The following is a 14811-nucleotide window of genomic DNA, read 5'->3' on the forward strand; positions in this document are numbered from 1 at the left end:
GGGTTGTGTTAACTTAAGAGATGGAGGAAGTGTTAATGTAAATTAAGCTTCGATGTTTCTTGAGTACATTCATTATCTTCCTCGATCCCTCCCAGTTGGTTATTAAATATTTACCGTAATACCTTTTGGGTCTTTAAATAAGAGGAGTCGAACAGTCTCGGATCCCTCGAGCTGCCATCTATAATGTCAGGAAAAACCATCGTTGCCACTCTTAAAACTCAAAGGGGTGCGACGCTGTTTTCTCCTTTCCTCTTTTCTAACTCTTATACACAACTAGAGCAGCTGCGCCTTTCCCATCAAAAGAACCCAAGACTTGCTCTGTTTGGGATTTAATCTGCAGGCAGTGAACGTAGCAGTGGTCGGATGGTCGAAGGGGACCACTTCTCTCTAAACTCCAGCAAGCACCCTCCTTAGCGGGAAGCTCTTTTCCGTACAATAATATGGCTGCCTCCTGGCTATGGTTACCAACCCGGGAGGAGGAGTAAGAAAGAAGCGAAAGCGGTTGCCGTAAAGGAAGGAGTTTTCCCTTTCCTTCCACTTCCACTCCTTCCCCGCCCGTCACAGGTGTCGCAAACCGGTGAATGGAGAGGGAGTCGGGGGAGTGGGAGGAGGAAGGAAAGAAAGGTATTAGCTAGTCAGGGCGGCGCTGCAAGGAGTTTCTGGTGGTGGTGGCCGCTGGAGCCGGTAGCCAGAAGCTGGGCCTCAGGTGGACCGCACAAAGGAGAGAGAAGGCAGGGGGACATTAAATCGAAGTTGCCGGTAGCTCTGTTGCCCAGGCCTGTGGAGAAGGTGGCGGTAGAGTCCTCTCTTCCTAAGCGAGGGAGAAGATGGATCCCAATCGGATCATCCAGGCGCTGAAAGGCACCATCGATCCCAAACTGCGGATAGCGGCTGAAAATGAGCTCAACCAGGTAAGAACGGCCCTTCCCCCCGGCCTCCGGGCCTGCCTGAACCGCAACCTCCTCTCCTAGCTTGGCAGTCCTCCCAACCTGGACTGGGACTTCGGGATTCCTCCTCCCAGTGTTTAGGGGGGCGCAGATGCACCTGTCCCGAGTCCTGGGCTCTCTGACTTCTCCTCTCCTCATCCCGACCCCTCCCGCCGCCTGGTTTGTCTTTTCCAGTCTATAGGTCGAGCTAAAAGCAGCTTTTTCGAAACCCCAAAGTGCTAGGCGCCTGCAGTTTGTCTATCCCACTTCTTCAACCCGGGGTGGGGGGGAGTGTGAGGGCGAGAGAGTGTGGAAAAAATAGATCTAAAACACAATTCCGAGTCCAGCTTCGGTGTCTAGGCCCTGCCCTTTTTAGGTGTTATTATGGAAAGCCTTCCCCGCTCCTCATTGCTGCTTTGGGGTAACATAGCTTCTCTTAGCTGAGAAATGTTCCAGGGATAGAAAAGGATTTTTTAAAACGGTATGGCTTATAAAAGGAACATTAGTGTTGATCAAGTAACTTGATTTGTTTGAGAGTTTCTTGTAGATTTTTCAGTAGTCAATATTCTGTATTCCAGAAGAGTAGTTTTTTTTTCTTTTGTCTACTATTTATCCTAAATAGCCTTGTTCATTTCCCAGAGTAGGATTTAAATTCTGAGCTACCTTTCCTCAAAATTTCTCAGATTACCAAATTATGTTTTTCTTATCATCTTCTAGATACCTCTTAAAGATTACAGCATCAAACCTTCTTAGTCTCCTTTGCTTAATCGTTATTAATGCTATTCCCTGGTTGTCCCCCCAATCATCTATTCTCTTTTTCCTTCCTGAATTCCAATGGATTCATTTATCTCTATGCAGATGAATCTTAAATCTATTTTTCCTGCCTTAACCTCTCTTCTAATCTCCACTTTTGATCATCAGCTACCTTATGGAACTGGATGTCTTTGTAGACATATTAAACTCAACACATCCATTTTCTTTTCCCTTAAAAACTTCCCTTTCACTTGAGGGCATCTTCATCTTCCTGTTTACCAAAGGCTCACAATCCCAGTGGCATCCTTAAATCCCCATTTTGTCTCACCACCTTCCCCCTCACACCAGTCTGTGGCCAGGTTCTGCCATTTCTAGCTTCCTGACATTTATATTCACCTCCCCTCTTCTCTGTTATTAACACCATCCTGACAGAGACCCTTTTCACTTTGCTCCTTGTGATTTGCCTCTCCACTTTGTCTTCCCATTCTAATGTCAGGTATGAAATTGATTTTCCTAAAGGTCTGACTATGTTATTTCCTATTCAGTGAACACTGGTTGCTACCTTTAATATCCAGGATCACATGTAAAATATTCTGTTTGGCTTTTAAAGCTCTACATAACTTGGCCCTCTTACCTTTCCAGTCTTCTTACATTTTAGTTTCTCACTTTCTTCCTACACCTTACTACTTTCTTATATCTACTTCTGTGAATCAGTTACACTGATGTCTTCATTTTCCTTGCACACGATGCTCTGATTCTTGATTTTGGGTATTTTCACTGGCTGTTGTTCCCCCTTGCTTGTATTTCTTTCCCTATTCATCTCTGTATTCTGGTTGCTCTCAAAACCCAGCTAAAATTTGACCTTCTGCAAGACCTTCAACACCTTTTTAATATTAGTGCCTTCCTTCAGATTATCTCCAGTTTATTCTATATACTATCTTGTTTATCATAGTTTGACCTTCATTCTTATGATGACTAAAAATATCATGAGGGTTATTTCTTGAATGTGCTCTTCAGTTGGATTTAAGTGAGACAGCTTTGCAAAGTCTGCCTCTTTATTCCCCTCTCCAGACAGTGGCAAGACAAAAGTCAAGGTTCTGGGATGCAGTGGATGACCTTGGTCTTTCTTAATTAAGGTCTTTCCCAGGCCTCAGTTTGTCTGAGGCAACTCGTTCCATGAGTAAGGTTTAGATAAGAATTGAGACAAAAGGGGCCTAATTTCATGGTCACAAAAATATCTATCTGAGAGGGAAGACTGGAAAAGTTTCTGGCTCTAATAGAAAACAAATCTTATTCACTTATTCTGAGCCACCAAAACCTAAACAATGAACCATTGAGGCTTGAGCTTAGGGCTCAGACTTTGAACCAGTTGACTAAAGTAGGTGCTATGGAGCACTTAGAGGTGGGTCATCAAAGATACCAAGATCATCCACTGTATTCCGACTTTTGTCTTGCTGCTGGACTTCAAGGACTTTGGAAGAATAAGGCTGACCACATTATATCAACTCTGCCTTATCTAAACGTAATTCACGGGCAAGTTTAAATATCTCTGGTGATATCATTGATCCTCTTCTAAAGAAAGGACAAAATAATTTTTAGCCATTCTGTGAAAGCCAGAGTAATTTGGACTTATAGGTTTAGTCAGGAAGCTCCTTTTGAAACACAATGGGTTTTAGACTCCTTTAAAAACAAATTTTTTTAAAAGCCTGGTTTTTTTTTTTTAATAGTTTTTATTTACCAGATATATGCATGAGTAATTTTACAACATTGACAATTACCAAACCTTTTGTTCTAATTTTTCCCCTCCCCCCCAAGATGGCAGGTTGACCAATACATGTTAAATATATTAAAGTATAAATTAAGTAAATGTATACATGTCCAAACAGTTATTTTGCTGTACAAAAAGAATCGGACTTTGAAATAGTGTACAATTAGCCTGTGAAGGAAATCAAAAATGCAGGCGGATAAAATTAGAGGGATTGGGAATTCTATGTAGTGGTTCATAGTCATCTCCTAGAGTTCTAAAAGCCTGTTTTTTAAGAGAGATGTTCAAGAAATCATAAATGAAAACTTCACAAGACAAAATGTAACTTGTTATATATAGCTTTTAGAAAAAAATCTAGCTCCTGAATGGAAAAATATGTTAAAAAATAGAAGCAACCAAAAATTACATACCTATGGACTGGACAACTGTATATAAGAATATGGTGCCCCGAGTGGAGGCAGGGACCACATAGTGCAAGAAGCTGTATGTAATTGTGTCTGGCTGCAAAGGAGGCAGAATAGATATCTCTAGCCTCATCTTCCCCAACCCTTTTTTGAAAGAGACTTTGCTTCATTCCTGTCAGGTACTTTTTTTCAGAGCTAGTTCTAGAGGTTTGCAAGTTCTCAGTTCTTGGAAAGTAAGTGGACACCTGTCTCTGGCCTGTGTCACAAGTAGTTGTTGCTGTGGATTGAACTGGGAACTTGAGTCAGGAAGATTTGAGTTAGAATCTAATTTCAGATACATACTTGGCAAGTTACTTAAACTCTCGGTTTCTTATCTGTAAAAAGGGGGAAAATAATAGCACCTCCTCACAAAGTTGTGAGGATGTTAAATGAGTGAACATGCCCAACACTTTCCAAGCTTTAAAGTACTACATATTAGCTATTATTTTATTATTATTATTGTTAGTAGTAGTAGTAGTAGTTGTAGGTGGCTGTGGTGGTGGCATTTTCTAAATGCTTGTTGGCTGACTTTTATGTGACAAAATATTTCTGTAAAAAGTATAGTGAATTATAGCACTGTATCTTCAGAGTATGAATTTCAATATTTGCAAAGATCTGTGCTTTTTGACTCCAGATTGCAGCTTATCCATGCCTTTCATCCTGTGCTAATATTTTTCATATTCATAAAAAAGTGTTGAGTTTTAAACTCAGAGAACATTGGCTTGAATCCTTGCTTTTTTTTTTTTTTTTTTTTTTTTTTTTTAATATAGAGATTACCACTTTGGTCAAGTTACTTAATATCTCTAAACTTCTTTCTGTTAAGGTAGGGACTGTATTTTTGCTTACATTTATATATCTACTGCTCATAGTGGCTGGATTTAGTAAGCACTTAATAAATGCTAGATGTCTGCTTTCTCATCATTTTCCTAATCATTGATGATACAAATAGAAAAGTAAGCTAGTTCACTGCTCTCAAGTAATATAGCTTGAGTAGGAAGTTTCAGCTACAAGTCAAGTGTAAAGAAGGAGTCTTGAGGGTACTGAGAATAAATAGATAGTAATGGCTCTTCTTTGAAATCATTTCCATTTATAAATTCATATCAGTTTTTTATTTTAAACCACTTAACAGTGACTTTGGCAGTAAGATCTTTTTTTTTTTTTTTTTTTTTTTTTAAAGTAAAGTAGTTGTGATACTGCAGTATATTCAGAGAAAGTCATCAGATTGAATCTGCCAAGGCTTATTTTCCTGGACAACGGCTGCAAGGGCTAGTCTTTTAATAAAGCCAGGAGTGTTAGGGCAGCATAGTACTGCTCTTCCTGAGGCAGTTGGGCTTACCTGACAAATTACCCTTTGGTAATTCAACTGATTAATGGAGGCAGGGATGTCAGGTCCCTCCTCTGCAAGGATTGTTGTCTTTATTGATGGGGCTAAGAGAACCAAGCTGAAAACAGGGTTGGTAGCAGAGGGGCACAGTTATTTCTGGGACTTATGGATTCAGATTTCTGGGCTGATTTCACTGGGGTCTGAAGCCAAAGATCAGGGTTGGAAGATGAGAATGAATATTTGAGGCATACAAATAGCCAATGCAAAGTCAGAGAGAGATTTTCTGATGTTTATAAAAATTTGAATGCTGTGTGAATCATTCCCTACTCATCACATATGTAGAATTTTTCTCTTAAACCAATTCCCTTTTGAATGTTTGGAGCTGTTCTCTGAGCAAACTCTTTACCATCCTAATTAAATTCATAGAATTTCTTTCCTTTGTATATCCTCTAATGCTTAAAAACAAAACAAACTTGATGGATATTTGATTTCTTTTCTACAACTGATCCCATTAATACTAATTCTTCCATTGTGCATCTTGTGATGATTAGAAATATGTGCATTCTAGACAAACACTTAATCATACTGATCTCTTGGAGAATGAAGTGTTATGTATGGAAATAGCCAGTGTTATGTCAGTATACCAGGCTTTTAAAGTACCTGGAAGAGAGTAAGAATGTTAGAAAACTGAGTATGTAGAAAGGAATCAGGTTAATGAAGTTTTAAATATAAACAAATGACTTATATTTGATCTTGGAGGTAATATTAATAACCTGGAGACTTTTGAATATAGGAGGATGACATAGTCAGATCTACCTTTAAAACATCATTTTGTTATCTTTAGCTTGCTTGGAGGAAGAAGAGGCGAGAAGGAAAGAAAAAAAAAAAGAAAAGGAAAAGAAAAAATATATATATATTAGGATTAACATTGCATATTAAGAAAATATGCTTATATGAAGTGAAATCAGGAGCCCAAAGTGGAGAAACATGAAAGTGAGTATTGAATTAAAGTCCAAAGGAGACAAAAATAGAAGTGACTTTGTCATTGTAGTAGATTTTAGATAGTCTGGATAGAAAGAGGACATAGATGAAAAATCTAGGAAACATCATAAATCTGACATGAGGTACAATAAGTAGTAATGGGAATTTCACTTCTCTAAGTATTTGCTGCATCAAATCAAATGCTGAGCAACTAATGATTTTTAAAAAAATCTTATTTGTGTATTCTGAAAGTAATTTGTAACAGTCACATATTAATAGTTTAGAATTCTTTTGGGAACAATTTATTCATATTCTTTGCTATGAGGACTAGGTTTTGGTTCAATATACTTACTTTAATTCTCTATACATTTGAAATAATAGAGTTATTTGATACCAGGATTTTCCCCCAACTGTCAGTTTCTCTTATTTGCATTGATATTGTATATGCAAAAGTTTTAAAATTAATTAATCATGTAATAGAAACTGTTTTTATCGTTTGTGATTGCCTTTATCTCTTGATTTGTTAATAATTCTTCCTTCAGAAAGGTCCCTGCTTGTGTTCTCTTTATTTGTTTTAGAATGATCTTTTATAAATCTCATAGTCAATTCCATGTTTGTGTGGTATACAATTAATAGCATTTTTTGGTCTTATTTTGTGTATATATATACCATAATAGACCAATATAATATAAGATATTGGTCTAACCTTAATTTTTTCCTGTTGCTTTTCGTGTTTTCTCAGAAGTTGTCAATTAGGGACTTTAAAACATTTTCTATTATTAAATTTTATTATACCATTTGACTCCTCCAAGCTAAGGCCAGAATTTATAATAAACAAGAACAAAGATTGAAAATAAGAAAAGTAAAGACTACTGTTCAGAAGAAATTTAATTGAATAATTTCAAAAGTTATTGAAAAATTTTTAAATGGAAAGATGGCCACAGAAGTCATGATACCAACTATAATAACTTAATTAAGAACTTAAACCACTGTGAACTAATTATTTTTAGAAACTTGTGAATTGACTTGTCAAAAGAGAGATGGCTATTAAAGGTTACAATACCAGGTTAGAACATAAACTTGGCCATGTAAGGTTTTTTTTTTGTTTTATTTTATTTTTTTATGTTAAACATAGGTAGTTCTAACCATATTTCCTGCATACACACAAAAAATCAGATCAAAAAAGAAAAAATGAGAAAGAAAATAAAATGCAAGCAAACAACAAAAAGAATGAAAATACTATGTTTTGATCCACATTTAGTTCTCACTGTCCTCTCTTTGGGTGGAAATGGCTTTCTTCATCACAAGACCATTGGAACTGACTTGGCCAAGTCATATGAAAAGGTTCTCTAAAATCGCCATTCATCAGATTTAAAGCACTTTTTCCTATGGTTAGATGCTTTCACTTTCTTCATCTGAAAATTATCTGTTTGGATCCTTTGACCATTTATCAATTGGAGAATGAGTTGAATTCTTATAAATTTGAGTAAATTTAATATATAAATTTTAGAAATAAGGCCCTTCTCAGAACCTTTGAATATAATATTTACCCAATTTATTGCTTCCCTTCTAATCTCGTCTGCATTAGTTTTGTTTGTATAAAAACTTGTTAACTTAATATAATCAAAATTATCTATTTGGTGTTCAATAATGAACTCCAGTTCTTTGGCCACAAATTCCTTCCTTCTCCATAGATCTGAGAGGTAAACTATCCTTTGTTCTTCTAATTTCAAGCAAAGGCATTTTAATGAGATTTATGTACTCATTATGAAGGCCTTGCTCCCTGAAGGAGTCAGCAGCCCAACAAAGCAAGAAAAGGATTTTTATAGAGTAAATAAATGGTCCTGATTACATTACAAGATATGTAAATTTTGGAGTTATAAGAGGAATTCCATTATTGATTGTTTGATTGGCTGCTTTAATCCTCCACCCATCTTCAAATTGGAAAAGAAAAATATCTGCATTTTTCATCTGTCATCTCTCTGTCCAGAAGGAGGTAGGTAGAATGCTACTATTCTTTGGAATAGTGGTTGATCATTTGCGTTAAAGAGTTTCAAAATTGATTTTCTTTTCAGTGTTATTATGTACAAAGAATTCACTTGGTTCTCTAGAGAACCAAATTTCCTCTAGCTGTTCATGTATGTCTTCCCAGGTTTCTTTGAAACTATCCTTTTCATTATTTTTTGTTGTACAAAAATATTACATGTGATTTCCTCAGCCATTCTTCAATTGATGGATTTTCTCCTCCCCATAAAGGGGAGTAATCCTGCTGCTGCAAAAAGAGCTGCTATAAATAATTTTTTTTTTTTTTTTGCATAAGTTAGCTCTTTTCTTCTTTCTTTGATATTTTTGGGTTGCATCTAACTGGGTTGAGTATGCACAATTTAGTGAGTTTGGGAGTCTGATCTTTGTTTCTCTGGCACTTAGCCCAGTTCCTGGGTGCTTAATAAATGCTTGTTAATTGAGTTATTAATTAATTGTGTCACTAATAATGCATCAGTGTGCCTGTTCCCCCAAAATCTCACCAAGCTTATTAATTTTTTAGTCACGTTGCCAATCTTAGAATTTAGAATTCCAGATTTGTTTGATAAATAAAATTATTAAAATGTCGTCAGTATTTAAGAAAATGGATTTTTACAAAAATATGAAATACTGATATTCACAAAATAGTAAAAGGAGACTCCTAATCACTTAGTTCCTGAAAGAGAAACAGAAAATCAGTGAATGTTCCTGATGGCCCGTAATAAATAATGTGATATATTTTGTAAGGGACTTCTATAAAATATTTAAAGAACAAATGACAAATTGTGCAGGAAAAAAAATTAAGCCAACTTAGCAGCCTGCTTCTCTGAAATGAATAGCAGAGAAAGAAAGAAAAGAAAAGGAAACTATTGAGAAATAGTGTTAAGTATAGTGAGTATAGAAGTAGCAAAGAGACAGCAACAACACATTTGAAAAGTTATTTGCTGTGTCCTCAAAAGATTTATACCCAGAATCCAAGGATGATTCTACATTAGGAAAACTATTAGAAAAATTAATCACATTAGTAATAAAAATTCCTCTTCTATGTTAAAATATAAAAGAATAAAAATAAAAGGACCTTGTTTAATATAATTAATCCTAATCTAAGTACTCTAAAATTACAATGTAAAATAAAGATTGAGCTTTGTATTTGTAATAGTTTTCATTGTTATTTGATGTAGTCCTAAAAATACTATCTGTAACAATAAGACAAGAAAAACAATCAAGGGAGTAAATGTAGATGGAAAATAAAAAAATTTATCTCTATTTTCATACCTTGAGGTTTGCTTAAAAATTACCAAAAGAATAGTTTATAAATTTAGACATAGCAATCACACAATTTCTTAGAGAAGTAAAACTCTATCAAAGATATGAAATGGTATGATGAAAAGTAGGAAGGAAGTGGGCAAGGCAATAACAAATCACAAGCCATATTACAAAGTTGTAATTATAAACAAACTATTTGTAAGCATAAAAAATATATTTTGGAATTGATAGGTAAGACTTGTGTTTGATAAACCCAGAAACACAAACTATTAGGAGCAATATTCTTTATTCAGAAAGAAGTGCTAGGAGAACTGGAAAGCACTTTGGCCAAAAAGAAATATCAGTTTAAAGTATGTTATACTTATGTTACCATAAGTTCCAAAAAGACAAAATAAAAAGTTGAACCAAAGAAAATTTAAAAATTTTGTGTTTTATTTTATGCCACCCTAAATTCCAAATAGATTAAATATCTAAAGATAAAGTCATACTGCTAAAAAGTAAAGGCAAAATTTCCCAATTATGGTTAAAGGAAAAATTTTTAAATGGACTTGGTAATAGATAAGATCTTTAAAGACAAAAGTAAATGAGAATCCTAATTATCTTAAGCTTTGACATAAGTCAGATAAGCACAACCAGAATAAAAAGAAACCTATGAATTGACATAATATATTTCCCATATCTAAAGGAATCTGACAGATATTAAAAAGAAAGAACCATTTTTTAATTGTCAATTTACAGGAAAGAAGAAATACACATTATTAATAATTTTTATAAACGCAAATTTATATACCTATGAGGTACTGATGAGTTACAAGAAGTCATGAAGATGGGGAATTGTCGAGAATGGATTAATAGATTCAAACCTTCTCCAATCAAGGGGCAGTTTTATTGCGATTCTTAGTAAATGAGTAAAGTTCCCTTGTGGAACTCACAGTTATCAAGGGGAGAAGTGGAATCTTTTATGGGAAAGGACCTAGAACAAAGTATGCTAACTATACTAATTGTGTGTGTCAGTAAATCAATTGATGGTCTTGATTATCCTATTTATATAAGATAGTTTTGGGAGCTTAACCTCTAGATGTATATAGATTAACCTCTAGATTGTATAAGGTAATTGCTGGTGTCATTACAGGATAGCTCTGTCAATACAAGGTAACTTTAGGGTCAGCTTGTTCCTCACTGGGGTTCAGTCAGATACTGGATTGCTATGTAGGGACAAGATCTCTACTCTCCTTCCTCCACTTTCTTTTTTTCCCCTTATTCTTTAATTTATGTAATTCCCTAAAGCCAATTGTATTAAGTTATATGTATAGAATGTTTCTTTAGGAAGTGAATCAGGGCCGTTATCATTGTAATATTCTATTAGTTGCTCTCCCACTAATTTCCACTTGTCTGGCTCCAATTATTCTTCCTTTGAGAACCAAGGAGATGAGTACTGTAATGCTTCTACAAGTCCAGTGATCTGCTCCCAAGTTACAATCAAACTTTGGTTTTTTATTGGTCTAACCATGCTTTCTACACACTTTCCTTGCAGTGGAGAAGGCTCCTTTCTAAACAGATGCCTCATTTCAACTGAAACACTAGTTTAGCCTTTAACAAAGTTTCCTTCTTGTCTGTTTTTATACTCATCCTAATTTCTGGGTCACAGATATAGGTCCTTAGCCCCACATTCGGACACCAAAATGTAGTGTTCTGGAGGTCTCTGGACCAACCTTGTTTCAGCAGAGTAATAACCACAAGAATAGCCAAGTGTTAAAGTCCAATTCTTTATTATCTCCTTCAAAGTCTTGTCTCCTTGCCAGGCTAGATTTCTTGAGGTCCTTTGGAATATGTCTTGGTTTCTGTGGGGGAGACAGGAAGACCCCCACTGTGGTCTCTGTCTTGAAGTCTGTCTTAATCCGAGGGCTTGTGCTCCAGTTTTCTTCTCCCAGTCTGTCTCTGAGCCCCCTCTGAGTCTAACCCTCGGCCTTCTGAGTCTGAACCAGTCTCTCAGGAGAGCCACTGGGAGTCTGATCAAAGATGGAATGTCTCTTGTCCTTGTTGGCTTCTTATATACTCTATTATAATTACATCATTGTAGGTGTGAATCTTGTAGAATAAGTGTTAATCTTGTAGAACTATATTAAGTATTAAGTTCATGTCCTGAACTAGAGAACTATTAAGCACCATGCTAAACTAGATAACCTTTGTATTGTCAATTCCACTGACTTAACACCTTGTAAGAATCCTTGTTTCAAGTAGAGTTCTGACCCATAACAATTTTCATTTTTGAGAAACTCTGTATTTCCTTTTCTAGTTGATTAACTTTTTTTTCCCATAATTTTTTTTTTCTTGGATGGTATTTTTTAAGTTTTTTTCTCATTGTGTCTCATTTGATTTTTAAATTCTTTTTTTTGAGTTCTATAAATTCTCTCTAAGCTGAGAACTATTTCATGTTACTCTTGGGGTAGAAGTTTTTTTTATTTCAGTCCCTTCCTCTGAAGATGAACCCCAGTCTTCCCTGTTCCCATAGTGAGTTTCTATGGTGAGATTGTTTCTTTGCTGGTTAAATTTTTTTTTTTTTTTAATAAGAGGTATTAGTATAAGCACCTCTAATCCTGTGTAAGTTTCTCATTAGATTTTTTGATAATCTTTAAGTTTGGTGCCACTTTCAAGTTTTTGATGATGCATTTAAGAGCTGGGCAGTCTATTTCTGTTCAGGCAAGTCAGTGTAGCAATAGTATTATTGAGCTGTAAAGAGTGACATGAGTAATTTATAGAAACATGGGAAGGAATATATGAAGTAATACAGAATAAACAGAATAGAGTTAAAAGAACAATATACAACAATTAAAGTCATGCAATGGCATAAAAGTGTTTGGTAGTGGTTAGTAAATATTATCATAATGTCACATTTCAGGGATAGTTATTCTTTTCTTTGAGAAATTGATAATTTAATTACCCTCCCACTCCTTACCTCTTTGAGAAAGGAGTTTAGTTATCTATTGGGAGATATCTTGGGTCAAAATAATGTGTCATTATATTTAAAAAACCCCCAACAAAAACTTAAATTCTTTCTTATTAAGACCTTTTGAAATCTTTCTATTTGTATTTGTCTTGGTTATTTTGACTACGTTTGGAAATTTTTCTTTTCTATAATATTCAGGTTTTTTTTTTTTTTGTTTGTTTTGTTTTGTTTTCTCGTTTTGATCATTTTCTTATTTCATTCAGTGTGTAAAGTTCCTTCTATGTACATTGGGGATACAATGAAAAGTAAAAATCACCATTTCCTTTAATCACAGCTTTTTTATGTCTTCTGATTTCACTTAGGGTACTATTATTACATATTGAATTTTATCAGCTATTATTATATGTCAAGTTTTTGATTATCGGACAGAGATCACACATTGAGAATTTTAGGAATTAAGGTTGCTCTGTAATGATCTTAAAACTCTGTGATTCTTATCTCCCTCTGTCACATTAAAAAATATTTTATACTCTTTAAAAATAATCAGAAAATGTGGTAATAATTATAGGTCATTTAAGTTTATTGCTAAATTTTTAATGCTTTTGTGTTATTATTATTATTATTTTTTTGTCATTTCAGTCCTACAAGATTATCAATTTTGCTCCGAGTCTACTTCAGATTATAGTCTCAGACCAAGTTGAATTCCCAGTACGTCAAGCAGGTGAGTTTTATATTCTTTTTTTTTTTTTTTTTTTTTTTTTTTAAGAAATCATTAAAATGCATTTATACAAGTGAAAAGAAGTAAAAATGGCATTTTAACTTCTTAGTATCTTTATTAGCTTATTGTAACTAATTTCTTAAGTAACTATTTTTTTTTTCTAGGAAAATAAGTAGCTCTGAAATAGTCCTGTTAGCTAAACAAATCACTTTTCTTTTCAGTGGAACATAGGGAAAGGTGTCAGCCATTACTCAAAATTTTGGGCAAGAAGAGGATTTTGGTAGTGTCAGATACATGTCATTAATGATTAAATCTCCCCCTAATAATCCTGTCTCCCCATTTGTATTTTCTGTGACTCTGTATCTCCACCACTCTCTTCTCTAGCTGTTTCCTCTTTTATTCTCTTTTCCCATTCTCTATTTCTCCTGGCAAATTAAGTTGAATCTATGGAATAGAATGAAATGATTTTATATAGGTGTATAGGGTATCCTATATATATTTATATATGTATACAATTCCCATTATATGTGTATATATGTATATGCATAGTGTGTGGGATGTAGAAGAGCCTTACCCAAAATGACTACTCAGATCACTCAAAATAGAAAACAGAAAGGTTGTTTATAAAACCTCTGGAAGATGAGCCATCCTATCATGAGATAAGAGAAAGCTCGTGGTAGGAGGGATAAAGAATTAGTAAAGATATACAACTTTTATAGGTTCTGTTACAAAGAATTACATCATAAGTTGGGGAGCATTGAGAAATGGATGCCCTCTCCCCTAATTGAATGTTAAACATTGGTGTCAAAAGCAAATTAGAACAGAATGCTTTCAGTTTCCCTGGTTCTGAGAGGAATCATCCATCAGATCTTCAAACTTCAGATTATGCTGATGGCATTTTGAATAAGGATAAACGTCTTCATCTCTAGTTAAGTAAATATTAGCTAGTACACACTGTACTTATGTAGGTCACAGAGACATAGAAATAATAATAAAAAAAGATAAAATTCAGAAAAAGAATTTAAACATTCCTGTAAGTTCTTCATCTTATCTCTCTATTCCACATGTACTCAGTATATGTCTATATACTTCTGGCTTTGAGTAAACTTGTAACAAATGTGTCATAACAGGGTATTAAAAGATCTGGAACCTAATGCTATTCTGGCAGTATAAAAGGCTTCTAAGATTGTTGAGACCTTATAATTTTTTTTTAAATAAAGCTTTTAATTTTCAAAATATATACATGGATAATTTTTCAGCATTAACCCTTGCAAAACCTTGTGTTCTAATTTCCCCCTCCTTCCCTCTACCCCTTCCCTAGATAGCAAGTAATCCAATATATGTTAAACGTGGTAAAAATATATATTAAATCTAAATATATGCATTTATATTTATACAATTATCTTGCTGCACAAAAAAAGAATCAAATCTAAAAGGAAATAAAATGCAAACAAATAACAATAAAAGATGAAAATGCTATGTTGTGATCTACATTCACTTTCCACAGTCCTCTCTCTGGGTGTAGATGAGACCTTATATTAATAGTGAAATGTAATTGAGTGCCTTTAGGAGCCCTTGCTTCATTTCTAAAAGTTAAGAATGGAGATAGAGCATGATAGAGTAATTTAAGTCAACTTTAAAAAAAAAGATGTATTATATTCAGTAG

The 14811-nt window shown here is 34.5% G+C and overlaps 1 protein-coding gene across 4 annotated transcripts in view; it reads left to right on the top strand.

The window, feature by feature from the left end:
* Window positions 1–541: 541 nt before the first annotated feature.
* IPO8 (importin 8) overlaps window positions 542–14811 on the top strand; it is a 150101-nt gene continuing 135831 nt past the window's right edge. For 3 of the 4 annotated variants that reach the window (XM_074270639.1, XM_074270638.1, XM_074270640.1), the window contains exons 1-2: window positions 546–911; window positions 13067–13148. Coding sequence is in view for 2 of the 4 variants with exons in the window: in XM_074270638.1 (XP_074126739.1) it covers window positions 828–911; window positions 13067–13148 (166 nt within the window). In the remaining 2 variants the exon portion in view is untranslated. Of the gene's footprint in view, window positions 912–13066; window positions 13149–14811 lie in introns of all 4 variants that reach the window. The other variant, XM_074270641.1, reaches the window with a different exon arrangement.

The sequence above is a fragment of the Sminthopsis crassicaudata genome, chromosome 5 (assembly GCF_048593235.1).
Source record: "Sminthopsis crassicaudata isolate SCR6 chromosome 5, ASM4859323v1, whole genome shotgun sequence".
In the NCBI taxonomy this organism is placed as follows: domain Eukaryota; kingdom Metazoa; phylum Chordata; class Mammalia; order Dasyuromorphia; family Dasyuridae; genus Sminthopsis; species Sminthopsis crassicaudata.